Raw genomic sequence first — 23,255 nt, 5'->3', positions numbered from 1 at the left:
AAAATAAAAAGAGTAGTACCAGACGAAGCGCGTTTCACGTCATCAGATCATCAGCCTGTAAGGACTACAAGACGAAGATGTGCCAGATGTAGGACCAGAATCCACCAAGTTCGTACTGAATGGTCTTGTAGAGTGTGTAAAGTTCCGTTATGCTTAGGCAAATCTAAAGGCTGTTTTCAAGAAGATCACAAAACAAAGTAGATATTGTTAATTTTGATTATCAATTAGTAAAATACTTCTGGGTTTCTGTAGAATAATCGTTTTTTTTTATTTTTCATAATTGCCTCCTAGCCTCAGTTCAAGTTGCACGGTGGTACACATTTCGTACCACCAATTATCTGTCAAACTGACATTTCATTTAAAAAAAATATATAAGAATCTTTTAATTTTTATGAATTAGTTCAATTATGATTGAGAAAATTTAAAAAATCTGAACTTTTAGTATCTGTGCAACATGGGACTAGAAACGGGGAATAATCTTGTGCCTGAAAGAGATAAATACCTTCTTATCTTAGAATAGAAATAAACAATATGCATTAAAAAATTGCTTTGGGTCGACGATATGCAGGCATTTATAATATGAGGCACTTGAACTGAACTAATTTCTAGTGACAAATTATAGATTAAATTATTGGTAAAATGCAAGGCAATCTCATTTCCCAGTTTGATCGGGCAAGAATGGTGACCTTACATCAAGAAATAGACGTTCAAATCACCAGATTGAGTGTCATTTGAATATTCCACGGACTTCGGTATGGCGTATAATAGTGGCCCTTTTCCGAAAACTGTCAGCGTTGTGACCTAGAGTGACATCAGAGAGGGAAGATCATTAAGTAACAGCTGTTCGAAGCCATTTTTCTGCGTACATACTGAAGGGTGGTTTCGACAGGTGCCATATGAAGAAGGTTCGATTCTTCAAATCTAAGGGCAAGAAGACTTTTAAGGGTGCCTAGATTTACACGTGAACAGAGGGCAAGACGTTGTGAATGGACTGCTGAGCACCAGCATTGGCTTTTGCCAAAATGCCACAACGTGTCATTTGCGGGCGAGTCATGATTCGGCCTACACAGTGATAGTCGACGCGATAGAATCTGGAGGAGTCTAGTTAGATTGGAACGAATTACTTTTGCCAGAGAAGTTGTTCCTTATCAAGGCGGATCACTGATGTGATCTAATATATGGTCGCCGTACCCCACTTATTCTCGTAGAAGGAACAATGATGGTGCCATATATGCTGATAACATTAATGAAGTAATCATTCAACTTTTGGGTAACGAATTTGAGAATAATTTCCTTTTCGACTTAAGACGACAATGTACATGCTGTAATGTCGCCTGCAACGGGAAGAAAACTTGTTACGGAAAGGCAATCAATATCCAGAGAATGAACTGGCCAAACAAATTAAAATATTATTTCACTATTATTATCACCTTACGACAATAAAAAATAAAAAATGCAATATATTTAGAAAATTTAATTTTTAATTTTTTTTTTAAATATCCTGAAGGACTAAGACTTTTGGAGATGTGTTTAGCAACAGATACATAAGAATAGGCATATAGTATTGTATTGGTATATTTTGATGAAAAACTCATGTATATCTATTAAGATCAAAGATATCTTATCTTTGTTAGTTAAAAATGTTGCTTTTTGGTATTATAGAGGTGAGTTGGTTGAGTGACAAGGTGGCTAAACTTCGCCAATTGCCTTCTTCTAGTGCATATGATGGAATTAATAACTTCTTAAAAAATATGTCAACCTAGATATACGGGGGGACGTTTAACTTTATATTTGACATCCTCACCTCCAGCAAACTTCACTTTGATATGTCAAATGGAAACCCTCATCCTATGACACATCATTGTAAGCAGTATGAAAATGCCTATTCAACAGTGCAAAAAAAATTAAAGCGAGCGAATAGTGACCAAAAATGTCTGGAAATAATATATATATTATCGACCTCAAACCAAGTGGATGAAAATAGTGTCGGGATACTAAACGAAAATAATTTGTATTTCCAACAAGATGGAGCTCCCCCGCACTATGCTTTGACAGTTCGAGAGTGGCTTAATGCACAGTTTTCAGAGATGTGGTCTGTGGTGGAAATGAATGGCCTGCACGGTCGCCAGACTTAACACCACTAGATTTTTTCCTTTGGGGGGTATTAAAAAGCAAAATATGAATGATTTAAAGGATCGAATTACTCGCAAATGTAGAGATATTACCGGACAAACACTTGCTTATTGTCTCGCGAATAACGGAGCACTTAATAAAATAGATTCTGTGAAGTGACTAAATTGTTTATTTTTTAAACACCTTTTTACAGCCTTACTGTTTATAAGTTTATCAACATACATTTTTTATATACCGTTGGGTGGTAGATTGTATGCCTTTTAAAATTATGTATCACACTATAGGATAGCCATTTAACATACCAAAGTATGACGTCGATAAAATATTCATTATTACCAGACATTTTAGGTCACTATTCGCTGGTACGTCAACCAATTTAATTTTTGAAAAATGAAACGTTGTGTATCTAGATTTATGTGTCATTTACAACAACAAAAAAGGAAAATTCGAGAAAAACTTTCCAAAAACAATTGCATTTAGGTTTTTATAATCGACAAATAGTCCTCTTTGTCAAATGCATACAAATTGCAATTTTTCTTGTATTAGGTTCTATATGGGTTTAGATTTTATTATAAAATGCAAAATAGGAGAAACTGATTTCACAAGAAATATTTTTATGTATAAATATAAATGTATTTTTTTTACTTGAACATTGCAAAATTCATATATAGCCCATCCGCTTTCGTATTTATTTAATTAGCATTAAATGCGTAATTATTTTTTTCTCCTGATGCTACTGATACTGATATTTTATATGTACTAATATAAACCTACATGCGCTAAACACAAATTTAATTTCCAAAAAAAATCAACATTGTGTGTCATAGGATTCCTTATCAACAAACTAAACCGTAAATTAGTACAGTAAATATTAATTTTGAGAGCCTCGTGTGTTATGTAATTGAAAACGAAAACAGACCACAGCTGATGCAAAAATAAATCACAAAATTGCACCCATTAAACTAATGATAGGGGCAATTTGTTTACGAGACTGAACTGGTTTGATCGAAAACGAACACCTAAAACTGATAGAAACCGCCTCGCAGTGGTACTGAAACCATTTTATGGATAAATCCTTACCTGCTGTTGCTGCTGCTTCATTTCGTTATCCAGATCCTTTAGGGCGGCATATTTATCTTCAACCGGGGCATTGGAGAGACCGTTTTGAACCGGGAGCACGCCATTCGGAGTCGGATGATTAATCCCATTTTGCATTGAATGGTTCACGCCGTTTTGAACTGGGAGGAGACCGTTTTGCGACTGAGTAATCCAGGGATTTGGAGACCCTAAGGCTGGCATACCTTAAAAAAATTATAAATCAGAAAATGTCATATTTAAGTTAAAATGAGAGAAAGGTAAATAAAATAATATAATATAGATATATACATACCCTATAGATAGATAATCTATAGGGTATGTAAAATGTTCTAGCAGACCAGATCAGGTATACGTGTTAAATTAAAATAGTTTAGTTAAGTTAGTTTAAGGTGATGTGTATTGTACATCACTTTAAACTAACTTTACAAATTTTCGTATAAAGATGTTTTTGAGGATAACAAAATTAAATTTATTACCTCTTTAAGTATTTTAAAAAGGGAATCACAAAACTCCATAACATAATGAAAATCTAAAAATATGCCCAAACTCAAAAGGTTTTTTTATTTGCATAACTTTTGCATACATAAGTCGTAAAAACGATGATGTCATCATTAATTTTTATAAACCACAGACAACATTATTTTATAATTTGATGACTAACTTTAATTATTTTTTATAACCAATATAAGCCATTTTCAGAATATTGATGTTTGGAGTTCCGATTTAATTAAAAACACTCAAAAACGCACGCGTAATTTCATTGGACTTTGAAATTAAATTTTATTGAACGTAAAAAATTAGTAACCCATAATATATAAAAATAACCTTTTTATATTGAAAATTTTAAACGAAATCTTTTTTCGATTAATAATCACCTACATTTTAAAAAACGTAAACTTTTTTATCTGTATACAGTGTGTTGCTTTATTATTGCAAAAAAAGTTGCAAAAAAAGAGCTAGTTTCCTTAAAACAAACAAGATAAATATTTTTAAGCTCGTATGTCCGAACCGTCGTAACTGAACTACAAGATCGGATAAGAAGTTTTAGCAATATAACCATGCCGATGTATATTGATCAATACGATGTTTTTCTCGGCGAGGAATATTGGTATTCATATAACTCATTTTCATAAAAGAAATCAGTCAAATCAACATAAAAATACAATAGAAACCACTGTATAATCTAGATGTTAAAAAGGGTGGGTAAAATTAAAAAGTTATATTATAGGTATATATCAAGGTACATAATACAATCAAACAACCTTCGAAAAGTAAAATTAAAAAAGTAGAGGTAACTGGGTGTAAACAGAGATGCATATACATCAACTTATTTGGAGTCTAAAGCAGTCGATCCTCATTTTTCAACCCTTACTGTCCTTCTCTAAGGGGCAAAAAGTCTCAATCCAAATCCTCAAAGCCAATTTATCAATGTATTTTTCGAATATAGGTTTTGGGTCTAGGTTTGTTTTCAGAAACATTGCTTATATTTAGGATAACTATAAGTGACTGAGTTTATCTGGTAAACAGCTACAAGCCTCCCAGACCCAGATCATCATCATGACATTTACATAGCAAACTGCCACAGTTTGGGATCTTGTGTTGTCACCTGGAGATGTCACTAACATTAAATAAAATATAAACGAGTTTTAATGGAGCTTTGCTTTTTGCATTCTGTTAGACAGGTGGGTGAACTTTTAAAGACTTGGTTTATCCCATAGCAACCAAGCTTCTTTAGAATGCCGTAGAGAAATCACACTTCCATGCCCAAAAGGAGGACTTTATGCATAATTTTATATTTTTAATAAATCATTTTAAAGCACTACTTTTTTCTTGAAAAATATCCAGTACATTAGATCCCTAACATCTACAGGGAAATATAGAGGTAAAGATTTATTTTTACATCAGAAAAGGGGTTTTGGTAAATAGAAACCGTGTAACTACTTTTATGATGATTGATATATAAATCGATTTTTCTTCAAACTTTAGGTACATTCGCTGTGCTAACAGCTCGTTTGATATGCATCTGTACCATTCCCTCAAGTTGCGCAGGAAAGCTATACTTCCTATAATTCTATTACAGTAGTTTTTTCCTATATAATAAATTGAAGTATGGTATATCTTTCCCCATAACATACCCCAGGTATTTGAGTTTTGTTGGTTGTTATAACATCCATGCACTTCAAGCTTTCTATGACTTAATTTTTTATGACATTTTTAAGATTCTCGCGTATATTTCACATTCACCTATATTTCGCCTGCCTCCAGTCTTTTATTACTTTCATTCAGAGTCCACGCTTGTACCACATAAACCAACGTCGAGAAAATATAAGATCTTATTAATTCTCTTGAACACCTTTCTCAGCCTGTTCAAGTTTGTACGCGTTTTTTCAATTCGTACTTTAATTTCTTTAGGATAATCGATTGTGTGATTAATTATTGAACCACCACAGAGATAGTTGTGTTTTATGATTGTTCTGTTATTTTTATATTTTCATAAAAATATTGATCTTGTCCATTCAGTTTTTGAAGATCTTTCAGATTATCCAGCAATATATCAAAATCGTCTGCACAACCTAATATTGTCAATATGTATTCCTTGCACCCGTATCTCACCTCCCTTCTAATTTTGATTTCTTCTGATGTATAAATGCAATTGTAAGATTTGCTGTGATTTGAAGAACATTGTAATTTGTTTGCTTGGTTTGGAGAACACCTATTAGCCGTTCATGATGGATTATGCCGAATGATCTATTTATATCAAATAAGCATGTGCCTCCTGCTTCTTCCAAATATCTTCGAGTGTTTTAAATTCAAACAGAGCTTCACGTGCCCCCAGACCTTGCGGAATCCAAAATGTGTTTTTTCTATGTTCATGTCGAATTATAATATGAAATCCTAAATTATTCCTGGCAAAGAACCGAAGATTGTTGAGTTATTTTAGGACATAGTTTTATGGTTATAATGTCTAATAATTGTAGCACTTGTTCAAAATCTCGCACAGACTCATAGACCACAGCCAATTATGTATTTTATGAAGTACAACAACGCATAGATTCGCAGGGTTCAAAATCTTATGATTTATGGAATTTTTGAACGTATTAGCAGATCGTATTAACCATAACAAATCCAAAGTATGTGATATCTTTCCTTTGCTTGGCTTGCAGCAAAAGGACGCTACAATATCGCAAGGTCTTCGTGTTGGCAAGGTGTCTAATTCTAATCGAGCCAGACCAGTAAAGGTAATATGTAACTCTAACACAGTGAAACTGACCCTCAAGTCTAGGACAAGCTTCCTAATTCCAATTATAGGATCTCTAGGGATCAAACAAGAATGGAGCAAGATGCTTACAAGGCAGCTAAAAAGGAATTAGATGAAAGAAAGACTGCTGGTGAAGAAAACCTAGAAATTATGTACCAGAGCGATCCACAGTTTGTGAAACTGCACATAAAAAAACTAGATTTCTTCCAACTAACGTCAAAAGTCTTTTCGGTTGCTCTTACAGTATATTCATTTTAGTGGAGAGCAACTTAAACGATAACATCTCTGATTGTGAAATTAAATGTGATGATTTTAGTATCTTGAGGTCCGATAGATCCCAGAGGACTAGTGCAAAGCTGACCAATAGGATAGAAACACATTCAATTATTATTGATGAAGACCGAGTAGAGCAAGTATATAACTTGTGTCAACTGAATTAAGTGAAGTTTGGGGTAGGAGGAGTCTACATCGCTTCACAGTCTTCACGAGAAGGCATACAATGGCATTGTCAAGCTGTAGAAAATCGTTTCACAATATTCAGCACAGGATATCTATGTATTTGATGATTATAATTTTCCCAATGCAATATGGCAGAATGACGAGTATGGAGTGATGGTACAGTTCCCTGTTGGTGGTCCAGCTGTGAACATCGCGCAAGCCTTCCTCAAAATACATTCCCAATGGTCGTAATGTATTTTTAAATTTGGCTTTTTCTAATGTTAAGGAGCTACATATTTTAAAAGCAAGTGACCTCTTGTATAGGTAGTACCTCTTGACCAGATGTTTTATGAATGTTGCTTTAACTAAAAAAAAAATAGAAATGATTGTATTACGAATTCTATTATGATTTTGCAATTGATTATTATAGAGCATCAACTACCTTGTCTCTGTGAAATGGCGGGAATGTCTGGTTGATGATATTGATGTTGCAATTGATATTGTTATTCTATGAAATTCTGTCCATAAGCATTGCTTACTTCGTGCCATAAAAAAAAACGCGACTTCAATCTTTCCTAAATGGTTTTCTTCTGATCTTCGAAAATTGACTAGGGGTAAAAAACATGTTCACTATAGTTATGTTAATAGTCATTCTGATAGTGATTATATTAGGTTTTCCACCTGACAGCTGAATGCAGGCTACTGTCTGAAATTCGCTTTAACAATTATATTAGAGGGATCGATTCTAACCTAAAAAATAATCTTAAATCGTTTTGGAAGTATATCAACGATAAACATTCAAATCATAGCCTATCTAGCTCACTGTGTATCAAAGTCACTCAGCAACAAAAGGTTAAGATATGGCAAACTTATTTATGAACTTCCGAATTCAATCTGTGTATTCACCCAATCGGTACACAGCCATCTTTATGTACCAATTATCCCGTAAATAGCAACATACGCATAAGTATTTGTCCCTCTAAGATGTCCATGACCTTGACATGACATAAGCGAGGTGTCCAATAAGTTTACCTCTGGAGAGAGTGCGTCTCTACCATTGTAATGCCGTTATTTCTGCTATTTAATAGCTCTTTAGGTATGCTGCTGAATGGAAAGAGTTATATTATCCCCTTTATAAAAATTAGGCAAAAAGAGAACATCGAAAATTATCGTCGCATATGTAGATACACAGTCTGCAATACCTAAGCTCTTTGACTGTCATAGCGAAGCAAGTTCCTGGGCTATGCAAAGGCTTAATATCAGAATCACATGGTTTTTATAGCAAAATATGTACGGCAAAGAAATTGATTTGCTATCAGTCTGGCATATTAAATAAAATGGAAACAGGTAGGCGCACTATATTTTCATGCCAGGTTTGTTGAATGGATTAAAAATTCCTTATCTGGACGTAGTCAAAGGGTCAAGATAGGTTATCATCTATCTGACAGTATCAAAGTATCATCTGGAGTCCCTCAGGGTGGTCACATTTTTCCACTTCTTTTTAGCATTTTCTTCAATGTTATCGCTTCCTGTTTCCTAAATAGCAAATTTTAATGATAATAAACGAGTTTTGGAGACCTGTAGATAGCTTAAAAGACCAAGCATTATCGCATGCTCTTCTCGCAAAACCAATACAACTGAAACAGGTTACCAACCTTTGAAGTATTTTTCTTCTATTTGAAATTTGTTTCAATAAACTGTTTTGATAAAGTTGGTTCTGTTACTAGAAATTGTAAATATTTTTAAATGGATTCCACAAGATGGTTGCTTGGTTAGAACAGTTTTGGGATAACAGTATCCAACTGACAGAGTTGTATGGTCGCCTTTCATTGCCGGAACCATGTTGGTACTTTGAAAAGAGCCCAACATAGATTTCTGAGGTATTCTGTGTACCATATTCATATTACCATTGAACATCATGATTCTGCTATTAAACAACAACTATCCTTACCGACACTTAAGTCCCGCCGTGATATGAAAGCTGTCTTTATTTAGAGTCATAAATTGATTCATCGATTGTCCAGATATTTTGAGGCAGATTAATTTTAATTATCACTATCAAATTTTGCGATATCACAGTACTTTCAATATTCCTTTCCACAGAACAACCTATGGTGTTCAAAACCCAAGTTACATGGGGCTATTAAATAGATACAATTTTGATATATTTAATATTACTTTAACTCGTTTTAAAAGATCTGTTGCTTTGTAATATATGTTGTTAATTATAAAGGTTGTTTTTTTTGTAAATTCAGATTTTTCCTGTTAATCTCGTTTTAATTCTGTTCTTAGTTTTCGGTTGCATTTTAGCGTATTTTGCCTTTGTCTCTTATTTTTGGTTATCCTGATAATGCATTTGTAAGTAATTTAGATAATTTTTAAGTTTCGATATCTAGCTTTTTGAAATCAACGTGATTCAACCTCTTAATGGAGTTATCTCGTGTAAAATATCCTAAGGTAATTTAATATATTTAATCAACGTATATTTTATAAACACCCTGTATTCGTTTAAAAGTGACTTAACCGCCCAAGAATTATCTTACATCCTTGAAAATCTATACCCTAAACATAAATAATAATATAAGAGATTGAGAGAAACCCAAAAAAGTAAAAGAGGCAGTGACTGCTAGCACTTCGGCTTATAAAGAGCCATGTCATAGTTGACCAGGTGTGGTGGTTTTTGTCCACTAGGTGGATATTAGAATGGTCGTGATTGTTTTCTGCACATGTTAATCATGTCGACATGTGAGTAATATTTTATATTGTTGTTGTATAAGTCCATGGCTAGAGTTTTATGGTATACCAGAGTTTGTCGCTGTTTAGCGAGGTATTACCAGGTAGTGGTCGATTGTGTAGCAATCGACAGGGATGCCCTATGAGCGCGCAGTTCCTTCGAGTTGGTCTTGTGAGTTATAGAGGGCCTTCACTTGTCTTCTCGATTGACACATTTGGATTCTAAGATCTCGGTATATGTTATCTTAGTTTCCGAGTGTTGAGATGCTTACTGCTTAGCGGCAGTGGAGCGTCTGGGGTAGCCTTAACTATTTTAGGGGACACTAGCTAGTCGTCGAAGAAAGAAGATAGGTATATATATGTAAATTATTAGCAAACATAAAGTAACTATAAAGATAACAAATAGGGGAAGTCTTTATCTCCAAGAAAAATGCATGTGGGACACTTAGGTAAATGTATTATGCATTTCGGCTGTGTAAACAGCCATCATCAGATACAGAACATTACAAAAAACATATACGTTCACCAAATAAACCAAAAAATTACCCGTTATCGGGTAATACGTATAACGTACGGGTATAACGGGTAATTTTTTGGTTTATTTGGTGAACGTATATGTTTTTTGTAATGTTCTGTATCTGATGATGGCTGTTTACACAGCCGAAATGCATAATACATTTACCTAAGTGTCCCACATGCATTTTTCTTGGAGATAAAGACTTCCCCTATTTGTTATCTTTATATACGCATTCTCCTACAAAATATGGACTTCTATTCAACTAAAGTAACTATATTGATGGTTGTTGACATGACTGAATCGAGGGGACCGAGGTTCCCCGGTGAGTAAACTTAATCTTTATTAGATGGGTCAGCACAGTAAATCGTAAACATTTTTGTTTCATGGTACTTTCAATCTCTTGCTGTATACATGGTGGAGCTCGCTGATTGAATTGCATTGTCAATACTCACGTAAGTTTAATTTTAAAATACCCAAATTTTACACTCGTGTATGAAATAAGTAAATAAAATAAATAAATAAATAATTCTTAAAAACAATTTTAGTGGGTAAGGCACTAGGCTAATGGTATTTTTTAAACTGTTTATATCATTAAGTGCAATCTAATAAGCTTCAAAGTCACCCTCTTATTTTATCAAGACATGTATTCCTAGGATATTATTAGTAGGTTTTTATGTATGGGTCGGAAGTTTAATGTATGTAATAGAAGTGATTTTAAAATGGGCAACTGTATATAAGCATTAAAAGTTTTTTTCTTTGTTTACGCAATACCTTGAATGTTGATGCAATTTTAAAGAAATGTCTTGTTTTTCTAAAAATAAGGCCTAAATTGAATACTTATAGATTTTTCGACGAATAATATTAAAATAGTAATTTAATTATTCACTGCCAACTTAACACTTATAACTAGAAGTGTTAGTTATTAATAAAAAAACTATTTTTTGAAAAAACGAATGACTTATAAATCGTCTAAGATAAGAATAACTTACAATCAAGTAGAAACTTTGATCTATAATATGTGTGCAAATGGATTAATGATTAAATTACCTATTGATTTTTCGTGATTTTCTAATACAAGGGGTTGCACTGAAACAAAGTAATTATAATGTGAAAACTGTTAATCCTAAACTTGAACACTATATACCCTAAGTTTTTAGTAAAATAGTAAAAGCAATAAAACTAGAGCTCTCTGTTCCTACTGTCATAATAAGAGGGAACTAGAAGGGATTTTCCTAGCGTTTATAAATATATAAGGGGTAAAATCCATTAATCACAACTCATAAATAACTTTAAAAAAAACCAGATAGCGTGCACACTCTAAAATCTAAATAATAAAAAGTTTTAGCAATCCATAATAGGGGAGCGAAGGCAGCTATAACGTGACTTACTCCATCGATTCGTGGGGGGACACTTGGGGAATAAGGGCACCCGGTTCAAAGTCGGCCCCAAGCTGGAGAATTGCAGGTCGAATATGCTAAACTCGTCCTCATGGTCTGTAACATTTTTACATTTTCCTTATTTTCAACCGGATTCATTGGCAATAAACAAGTAAATGATATATGAAAACCATAAAACATACCGATACTATTTCTAGTCAAATAATGCGCAATTCGTTTGCCTTTTAAATATTTATAAGTTGTGCTTCTCTGTACCAACGACGCATTAATTAATTAATTATTGATAAATTGATAATGCTAATGAGTGTGGTTAAAATTGTTTTGGCTATCTATTAAACCTTTTTTTAAATATTAATAAGATATTAGAATTATAAGTAACGTATCTATCAATAGTCCAGTTCGTCCGTTAGGTGACGTTAACAAAATGTATTATTAGAAACCAATTTTATAATGTTGGTTTGGAAAATTTTGTACAATACTGCATAACTCTTAATTATAATATTTTATAATCTTGTTAGTTTAAAAAGTACAAGTAGCTAATAAGGCTGAATAGGCTAGTTCGAGAATTGGTTTCTCATTTTATCAGGGGAAAGGTTTGCTTTAAATTCATTTACTTTTGAATACAGAAATAGAAATGTTCTCATAACAAAATTAGTTTGATTGAATTTACTAATTTGTTTGTACATGACAATAAATATACAGTGACTGCCTAAAGTTCCACATAAATTCGATAAAAATTAGAGACATGATTTTTTGAGAAAAGGCTCGGACCCGTCGATTTTTATTTTAAGTTGGGCATTATTTCACCTAAATTTTTGTATACAGGGTGGAACAAAAAAAAGATATGACGTCATCGGTCATTTTTTTAAATGGAATGCTATATTTTTTATTGCATTTATGAAATATAGGCGAATTTCCAAGCAAGTTTCATATAACACACCTTATCTCAAAAAACTCAACTGTTTCCGAAATATTTCATTCAACATTTAAATAACAAGAAAACAAGTAAGTACGTCTATTTACAAATTAAGATAAAATGAAGGATAAAATGTTATAAACTGTGAAAACTCTTATTAATGTATCAAGTGTTCAAACTGATCCCCATTTACTTCTTGGCAGAAAGCAAGACGGTTTACAAACTCATGTAAAACACTATCAATTATTTCGGGTGATATACGTCTAATTTCATATCTTATTCTATTTTTCAAATCTTCTACGTTGTTTGCCTTCTCAATATAAACTTTACTTTTCAGGTATCATCATAGAAAACAGTCGCGGGGATTTAGGTCTGGTGACCTGGCCGGCCACTCTATTGGCCCTCTTCGTCCTATCCATCTTCCTGGGAACTGTATCCAAGTAATTACGGACATCTCGAAAGAAATGTGGCGGTGCGCCGTCTTGCTGAAACCACAAATAACCTGTCGGGACACCAGGGTCTTGTTCGTTTGGGTATAGGGCAGCCAAAGCAGGAATAAGATAATTTTTATGATATATAACAATAATTCTAGATCTTCTTGAATAAAATTCAAATAGCGTTGTCCTGTTAAGTTTTCTTTGAAAAAGTATGGCCCTATTACTTTATTTTCCACGATACCAGCCCAAACATTAATAGATTTACGGTACTGTGTATGAGCCTCAGTTGCCCAGTTTGGATTTGAATAGTACTGACAATTTTGCCGATTTACGACACCGTTTAAACAAAAAGTTGCTTCATCCGAAAACAAAACTCGTAACACAAACTGACGGTTATTATTGCAAATGTTCATCATTTGCTCGCAAAATTGGTTTCTTCGATCAGGATCGTCGTCATTTAATTCGTGTATTAGTCTAATTTTATAAGGGTGGTATTCATTTGCTTTTAAGATGCGTCTTACTGCCGTTCCGGCTATATTATTATCAACTGAAATTTGTGAAATTTCATTGTTTGGATTTTCTTCGACGGAGAGCAGAACGTTTAATTTTTTTTCTTCAGAAATTTTTGGACGACCTAATCCTGGCAAATCCCTAACATGACCTGAAGTTATGAATTTGTGATCTATTCTACTAGCTGTTGACTGAGAAACGGGATACTTTGGGTATTTGGCATTAAACAGTTCACTTACTTTTTTTTGCGTGCGCACTCGATCCCCGTACCCTAGCATTATCAAAATTTCAATTCGTTGGGTTTCCGTTAAATTAGCCATAATTTATTCTGATAAAAATTATTAATTTTCGAACTGACAGTAACATTCGAAAATTGAGATTCTTTACAAGTGCAACCATGGAAATAGAAACAATTGGCAGTGTTTATAACATTATTTCTATCCTCGATTTTACCTTAATTTGTAAATAGACGTACTTATTTGTTTTCTTGTTATTTAAATGTAAATATTTCGGAAACATTTCAGTTTTAAGATAACGTGTGTTATACGAAACTTACTTGGACTTTCGCCTATATTTCATAAATGCAATAAAAAATTTAGCATTCCATTTGAAAAAATGAGCGATGACGTCATATCTTTTTTGTTCCACCCTGTATACAAAAAATTTAACTTTAGGCGGTCACTGAATTTACAGCTTTTACTAAAAAATATATGTTAGAAGGTAAGAAGTAAGCTCTTTTGTTTATTTTCTTAACAGATTATGTTTAGTTGATTCATCTTATAAGTTGGCGTAAACATTGCATGCATATGTTCAATTTTAAATAAATTGAAAATATGTAAAATATTCTGCTAAGGAAAATAATTACTTTTTATAACAGGTGTAGTGTATATGGTCGTAGAGGTGCGGAGACGGTTAGTCGAAGACGACAGAACAAAAATTAGGCAGGTTTGAACGCTGCTTTAGACCCGTGGATGCTACAGATTTGTCAAAATTGTAGACAAACCGGACAAAAATCTAAACAGCTTTTTCAATAATATACAGGGTGTGTCAGCAAGGCGTACGGCTAAAATAGCGCCTAAACTATACCGAGTGGAAAAAAACTCATGTGACATGGTTACAAGGTTGACAAAAATCTACAAACTAAAAATAATTTTACATATACAGGGTGCGTCAAACATAAGTTACGAAAAAATATGTAGTTTTTTCAAATGGAACACCCTGTATTTAATGGCGTTATGCTTTTGAGGACAAAATCTTTACACTGATACCTCATTTTTTAAATTGCATTACGGCGTTGCCACGTAATTCGTATTTTTAAGATATTTTTAGTGTTTTAAGAGGTTTATTAAAATTCTTATAGCAACCGCTGTGTTCAATCTAGATAAACGCAATTCTTAATGTAGTTAGTTTACGGTATCAGCTTTATCTTTCAGTAAAAGTCCGAAGTTTTTTTCATACAGAGTGTCTAATACAAATTTACTTAAATGAAATATGCAATTACTCAATTTTTTTAATTGAACACCCTGTATTTTTCTCTTCTATGAAATTTGTTTATTTAATGTCTACATTTCTTACAAATTATGCTCTACTCCTAACTCTATCCTAACTTATCATAAGATATTTTACATTCTTTATTTTACTTCAAATGAGTTGTAAATTTGGCTTTATTACCTTTTCGTAACAATACCATAATCTGTTTTCTTTGATCTAAGCCGCCGCAATAATCTAGACGCATTATCTTTTAATGTATTAAGCAAATTTAAATACCAATATTTTCTATGAAACACGGTCGAACGTATAGGTAAAACCCATTTTGCAAAACAAAAAATCTTAATTTTATTCAAAAACAGAAGTAACAAAATGTATTTTATTCTGTTTTTTTTTTAATTTTTTATATTCTTAATATTTTCAAAAAAAAAAATAAAAAAGTTCTAACAATTCTTACTCGAAAAAAAAGTTTACGCCATTAAATATCATTTTTATCTTTAATTAAATCCGGACCTTACCGGACTAATATATTATAATTTTTTACCAGTAGATTTGTATCTATTAAATTATTGCAAAAAAAACTATATTTTTAAAGGAAAGATATTTTGTTCAAAATTGGTTACATAGATAGATACCTTTGGTTTAACAAATATTAGTATATTATGTGAAGTATAATAAATATTAATAAAAAAATAAATATTATGTGAAGTATAATATTATAGACAAAATTTCTTAAACGTCTGAAATATGCCGCTCAAATCAAAGAAAGTTGTGTAGCAGGGGTTCTACGTACTCGCCGTATGTCCACCCTCTAACCTTTGACGTCGCAGGGTATCCGTCAACCCCCCCCTCACTATTTCTTTGTACAGTTATAGGAGAAAAGTCGACAAAATGCGTCGGGCGCCACTCTAATTAATTAAAGGAGCTGAGAGTACCGTCTAGCCTCTCGGGTAAGCCTTTAGACAGTGGAGAAACCAGGTAGAGATTGGAAGTAGACTGTCCGGTTATAATGAGATCTTATTGCTCTTAATCTTTATTATTACAAATACTAATAAGTAACAGCTTTGGTTGCTTAAAACTAAATGAACAAAAGTGTCCTTAAAATCTAATAATCCCCATTACCAATTTCTGTGATTAAGTACAGGGTGGCCAAATAAGAATGCGAGGTACTGTATCTGGGAAACTATTCATCGTAGAAGCTTGCGATAAAAAAATTTATTACTAAACTGGCCAAGAGAATGACCTGGAAAATATTTTCAAGTTTCTAAAATGGCCGCTAGGGGGCGCAACTGCAATCTTGAATCTAGAAAACTGATGTTTTTGTAAATTTTGCTGAATTAAACTAACAAAAAAACAGCTGATTATTAAAGTAGAGACTAATCCGAACCTTTTTTATTTGAATAGTTTTGCTGTATCTCTAAAAATAAAGTGGTGGGGGGTGTTCAAAAGTTGGCTTAAAACACACCCTGTATACTAAAAACGCCTTAGCCGATTTTATCAAACTTGGGCTAGTTGAAAAGAGCTATTATTAAGCTACGAATATTATTATATTTCATGTTTTTTTAGTTTTACATCTCGCCGCTAGAGGGCTTTTTTCGGCATCCTGACACAAATGACTAATTTTCTCAAAAAACTTAAATGCGTTGATATGATTTTTTTTTCATAGAAAAATAGCTAAATGATGTCTAAATAATCTTGCAAAAACCGCAACTCGATATCTTGTTCCTAACCTAAAATATAGGCCAAAGAATATTTTATACCCTTAAATTTTAATTTTTTTATACTAATTATTTTGGATTTTTTTAAAATTCACTACTTTTGAAAACAAAATTTACCATTTTTGAAAATATTACCTAATATTACTAAAAGGTAAGTATTAATATTGCTTAGATCAAAAATCAGACCTATTTTATGTTATATATTCACTATGGATATAATACGAAAAAAATAATTATTAGAAAGCAGGTTATGGAATGCAACAAAACAAATGTCTACTCAAATTATAAACATTCCTCAAATTGTCAATAGTAAGTTGTCAAAAGTTTAACGTTACTTGAGCATTTTTTGTTTTTGCAAAATGCGTTTTACGAACGATGAAGCTGTTGATATGCTTGCGGTTTATTTTGAATGTCTTCAAAATGCTGCAGTAGCAAAAAGAGTTTATGCTGCTCGATATCCAAATCGAAGTTCTTGCGATGTTAGATTTTTTCCCCGATTAGTGGCGAACTTACGAGCCAATGGTAGTTTTCGGCCTAGGTTTCAACGGCCAAGAATTAGAAGAAATGTGGACAATATTAACAGCGTACTGGGATATATTGAAAGAAATCCTCATGTTAGCACAAGAGCATTATCCCTTGAATTAGGCATATCAAGAACAACGATTCAAAATATTTTGAAGGACAATAGGTAAATTCTAATAGCCAACGCCATATATGGATTTATTTATGTTCAGCTTTTTTTTAATATATTTATAGAATGCACCCATATTATGTTAATTTACATCAGGCATTGGAAGAAGCAGACTTTGACCGTAGGTTGGACTATTGCCATTAGATATTAGGCATGATACGCGAGGACAGAGATTTTTTATTTAAAATTCTTTGGACAGATGAAGCCACATTTAATAGTGACGGTAGAGTCAACCTGCATAACATGTCTTGTTGGTCTGCAGAAAATCCGCATTGGTTGCGTGAAGTTCAGCACCAAGGGCGCTGGACTTTAAATGTGTGGTGTGGTATACTTGGAGGCAACATTATTGGACCATATTTTTTTGAGCAATCTCTAAATGGCAATGTTTTTTTCGACTTTTTGGTAAATCAATTACCGTTGTTGCTGGAAGATGTGCCACTGGAAGTCCGGCAAAATTTGTTTTTGCAGTTGGATGGTTGTCCAGCACATTTTGCTAGGAATGTGCGAGAGCATATTAATAATATTTTTCAACAGCGGTGGATTGGAAGAGGAAGCCTGTTTCCATGGCCTCCGCGATCCCCAGACTTAACATGTCTTGATTTCTATTTATGGGGGCGGTTAAAGGACATTGTATTTCAGACTCAGCCTACGACTAGAGAAGATATAAAAAACCGCATTCGTAATGCAATACATACCATACCGAGAGCCGAAATTGAAGCTGCAGTTCTATCTACCCATGAGAGGCTTCAGCAATGCATAGAGCGTGATGGTCAGCATTTCGAGCATTTACGGGGGCATTAAAACCCTTTCTTTTTAAAATCGGTCCTTTATAGGGCCACAACTTACATTATAAAAGAAATTCGAAATAAATTATTTTGTAGTTTTTATAAATATTAAGGGATTTTCATATAAAATTTTCTATGGCCTAAATTTTAGGTTACGATAAAGATATTAAGATGCGGTTTTCGCAAGCATATTTAGGCGTCATTAAGCTATTTTTTTGTATAAAAAAATTTATACCATTGCATTTAAGTTTTTTGAGAAAATTAGTCATTTGTGTCAGAAAGCCGAAAAAAGCCCTCTAGCGGCGAGATGTAAAACTAAAAAAACATGAAATATAATAATACTCGTAGCTTAATAATAGCTCTGTTCAACTAGCCCAAGTTTGATAAAATCGGCTAAGGCGTTTTTAGTATACAGGGTGTGTTTTAAGCCAACTTTTGAACACCCCCACCACTTTATTTTTAGAGATACAGCAAAACTATTCAAATAAAAAAGGTTCGGATTAGTCTCTGCTTTAATAATCAGCTATTTTTTTGTTAGGTTAATTCAGCAAAATTTACAGAAACATCAGTTTTCTAGATTCAAGATTGCAGTTGCGCCCCCTAGCGGACATTTTAGAAACTTGAAAATATTTTCCAGGTCATTCTCTTGGCCATTTTAGCAATAAATTTTTTTATCGCAAGCTTCTACGATGAATAGTTTCCCAGATACAGTACCTCGCATTCTTATTTGGCCACCCTGTACAGGCAGTTATTTGGGAAAATGTACCGGAAAATTCGGCACTCTATTAATGACGCAAAATAGTATGATTTAAGGGACGGGGTGGGGTTATGATGTTTTGTGCAAGCGGTTACGGATGACATTCGTTCAGCAAAGTCGGAAACTCAACACCAATCGAGCAAAGCAATCTCAATCAATCGGTCGACATTTACCTCTGCTCTGTTGCTATACGGATAGTAATTATGACATCACGGACTCGGTTATTACTTGTCTCTCGCCACTTTGAGAAGTCAAGTAATAATTAATAAACGCGGCTACTGCCTGCCCTACAAAACACGAAGAAAGATAGTGTCCAAGCAGTAGTTTTCATCAATCAAACAATTAAATGGATCGGTACGGCCGCGGACAGAGCAGAAAATAAAAAAGTCAATAATAAAAATTATCAATTAAATACAAAATAAATCCGCAGTGAGTGTTTCTCTGGTTGCAAACAAGAATGTAACTTTTCGCGAACGGAACTAATGAAACGTTGGTTTAATCACCCGTTTACTACCTGCCCTACAAAACACGAAGAAAGATAGGGTCCAGGTAGTAATTTAACAAAAACGCGCTGCTGCCTGCCCTACAAAACACGAAGAAAGATAGTGTCCAGGCACCAGTTAATAATATTCGCGACTGTGGCTTGCCCTACAAAACACGAAGAAAGATAGTGTCCAAACCACAGTTTTAAAAATAATTTTAACGAGAAGGAACGATATCAATAGCAACGGATTCGATAAAGATCTTAATACGCGAGCTTGGAAACGGCCGGACAACTGTCAACAGGTGGCTCTTACCATAAGCCATATTTTAGCGAATAAGCGTCTTACTCGGTTGCCTTACAATGTCTTAAGCGTTACGTCATCATATAGTTGCGCTCGAATGACGTCATGTCTAACAGCTGTCAGAGTTTAAATATTAGTAAATATTAGCTATACCTTTCATCGGTATTGCATTCGCTTTGGAGACTAACCTAAACCATGAAAACACCCATTTGTCTAAGTTTTCAAAACGTTTTGAGCCTAAATCCGATTCCATACATTTTAAGGATCAGATCAAGAGGAAATACAATAAACAAAAAAGTTACTGGCATAAACATAACCTCACTCATATTTTTTTTACACAGAAATAAACCCACACTAATCAAAAATCAATTTGAAAAAATATCCGTGCAACCTCACCTTTACGTTCTTCACTTTATTTTTTGCAAATCTATTCGCTCTTTTGATAATTTATTATTTTCTGCATTTTTATTTGGTTTGGATGTCTTAACTGTTAATATATATGAGACATTAATATAAAATAAATAAAACTAATACTAAGAAATATAATGCTTCTACTCTAAAAAAAGATCAAAAAATTGATATAAATATTTATTGTTTATTATTGTTCGTATAGCTTCCCTTTGACTTTGACATATCGAGTTTATTATCGGTCTCGGGAGACCGCTAACAAACGCTTAAAGCGCCTTACACGGTGACGTCATGACTTGATCGCTCGAATGAGATGTCTTAAAGACGCTTAAAGCCGCTTAAAACCGCTTACTCGCTAAAATATGGCTGTAACCCAATTCACACTGTCAACGTCAAGACAAAATTAAACGTAAATATTGCAAATTTAACGGTATTGAAATATGGAAAAATTACTGGTACTTCGCTCGAAAGGTATGGTACGACCTTACTGCAACGAATGTGTCACCTTGGTGGAGCTGGAACCTTTTTATACCCATCGCAGGAATTTGGGTGCCGACGACTCACGAACATCCTCGGAACCAATCGTTGAATAAAAATGCAATTGGGAAAACTTAATGAAAATAGAGTTTTTCCTCATGAAAACGGTAGGGATTTATAGGCTATGACCTTATATGGTAAACAAACTTAGTTTCAGCTCTCAAAACCGGGTATTTCTAGGTGAAAACAGCGGGACAAAAGCTGGCCACATGTGTACAAGAAAACCGGCTTTTCAGGAAAACGGCGGAAAACTGAATCGTGATACATATTATATTTTGCCACACCGGGCATGCCCCTTCATTTAATAGGGTTTCCCAAGGTAGGTAAACCTTGAAACTTGCAAAATAGAACATGTAAACAATGCAACAGCATGAAAGGAAAATTTCATGAAAATAACCGGAAAACTGGAAGCATAGTGATGAAAACCCTCTCAGTTTTAAGCATTTGTGGTTCTTTATTTGTTGATTAATTGCGCTGAGTTCAAATAAAAAAGTAAAATTAAAAGTTAGTTAACTCACGATGAAAAAAAGGAAATTAAGGAGGTAATTTAGTGGACTGTAAACACTTAATGAGAAAACTTGGAAAACGCTGTTGTGAGACCTTACCTTTTATTATCGGTGGCCGAGATTTACGAATTATCTACACTTTCACGTTAGCGATTTTTCGATGTTGAGTCGCGACTCTAAACTATTTGACGATTAGAGCTCGAATGAATCGCGCACTGTTTAAGGCCTCAAAACAAGGAGTTGAAATTCAAGAAAAAAAAATTAAATTATTTAAACAAATGAAATACTTCCTTAACAAGGTGAGTCAACCAAAGGCATTAAATTTAACTAAAGAAAAAATACCGAGTGATATAAAAGAACATGAATTAATATGAACTAAATAAACTAAATGAAAATTAAATGAAAACTTAACATTCTAAGAATAACCAGGGCTGAAAACAATAAGGCCAGAGACTACAACATAGTCAACGGAGAACTAGGCATAACCTATAAGAAATCAAACCTTTCCAGGATACTATCACACAGATAAAAAGGATCTCTTAACATAAAGTAAAACGAGTTTAAACCAAGGCCGCCATGTCTTTTGATATAGCCAAATGAATATTACCTTAGGAAAAACTTACCACTTCCTTAGCTTTAGTCTACTACTATTTTGAATTGTTAAGTAAATATGTCCTAATTGTAAGAACAGCAAATTATTTAGTTATTTGGTCTAAGAGAAGAAAAAAAAATAATTTTCTCTCTCCAAGGTCATTATGTTTTTGGTACAAGAGTCTTAATCTTAACTACAAAACGTGTGATCTTCTCATATGTACATAAATGTACTTGTCTGAAAGACATTTCTTTGACGGAAATAAATGAATGGCTTAAAATCTAAAAATTTAATGGATACAAGATCATTAAGTTCTTACGTCAAATATTAAATATCTTCTATTAAGAAATTATTTACTTGACCCAAAAATTATTATTTCGGTTTCGGAAGATAACTTTTCGAAATTTCGTAATATAACTCACAAAAAAATATAAAATTAAGTTAAGCCTGTCAGAAAACACTATAATATTAATTATAAAGGTACTTAGACAACTTCACACAATTTTACATTTTTTTGTGAATTACGACTGTTCACAACCAAATACGTATACGAGTATATAATGTCTTTATTGTATTTAAAGCCCCTTTATAATTATGTATTTTTTTATTAAAATGTATCTTATGTTTTCATTTTTCATGACACTTCACTTAAATAAGTTTTCGCATTCAATATTAAATATCGAAGCAAAATTTATAGCGCTTTTTACGAGGTTTTTTCGAGGATATAAAAAAGAAAAGAAGATAAAATATTAATAACACACTTTTATTTTATATTATGGAAGTCATAAGTTTCACAAAATACATACTAATACTATATCGTTAATATTTAACGTCAACGCAAAATTAAACTGTCTATTATGTATTATGTTGATATTATGAGCATCAAAAAAAAAAAATAAAAAAAAATCTGTAACACTTATTGCACTAGTCTTATTTTTTTAAATTATTTTATGAAACCAGAAGGTAATAACTATTGTCTAGGCTTATGGTTTCTAAGTTATTTACATTTTCAAAACTCTAATACTTGTAGCTAATATCTGCTAACCATCAGACTAACCACCTATTCATAACTTAATAGAATATCCTGACAAATGAAAAAAACATGATGAATGACAATGAAACATTGAATTTATTCCTTACTATTACGATTACACTGTATATAATACATATATTTTTCGATATAAGAGAAAAAAAATTAAACGTATATTTTTATAAAAAAGTATTACTTTTCACACTAGTTACATAAATGTTTGCGCCATAAGGATATTTATTTTGTCCTAAAATAGTACGATTCTTAGCTCGAAATAATTATCTTATTTAAAGTACATAACCTTTCCTTCAAGATTTTAATTTTAAAGTAAGAAAATTCTGTTTTGCTAAGATTATATTTTCTTCTTTTAGAAAAATTTATAGCGGTTTTCGCGGAGCAGTCCTGAACTTGTCCGGGATTCTTTTCCCGAGTCTTTTCCTGTATTTTTATTGGTTTTAATATGTCCGCATTTTATCATCGGCTGATCGAAACTTCAAAAAACAATCCCGGACTAGTTCAG

At 33.0% G+C, this 23,255-nt stretch overlaps 1 protein-coding gene across 3 annotated transcripts in view; it reads right to left on the bottom strand.

Moving 5' to 3' along the window:
* LOC126744181 (arf-GAP domain and FG repeat-containing protein 1) overlaps positions 1 to 23,255 on the bottom strand; it is a 144,390-nt gene that overhangs the window by 19,467 nt on the left and 101,668 nt on the right. For 2 of the 3 annotated variants that reach the window (XM_050451539.1, XM_050451541.1), the window contains exons 5-6: positions 11,567 to 11,671; positions 3,214 to 3,434 (exon numbers count right to left, since the gene is read on the bottom strand). In XM_050451539.1, coding sequence (XP_050307496.1) covers positions 3,214 to 3,434; positions 11,567 to 11,671 — 326 coding nt within the window. The remainder of the gene's footprint in view (positions 1 to 3,213; positions 3,435 to 11,566; positions 11,672 to 23,255) is intronic. The other variant, XM_050451540.1, reaches the window with a different exon arrangement.

The sequence above is a fragment of the Anthonomus grandis genome, chromosome 13 (assembly GCF_022605725.1).
Source record: "Anthonomus grandis grandis chromosome 13, icAntGran1.3, whole genome shotgun sequence".
Classification (NCBI taxonomy): domain Eukaryota; kingdom Metazoa; phylum Arthropoda; class Insecta; order Coleoptera; family Curculionidae; genus Anthonomus; species Anthonomus grandis.
This window is presented reverse-complemented; position numbering and strand designations above follow the sequence as displayed.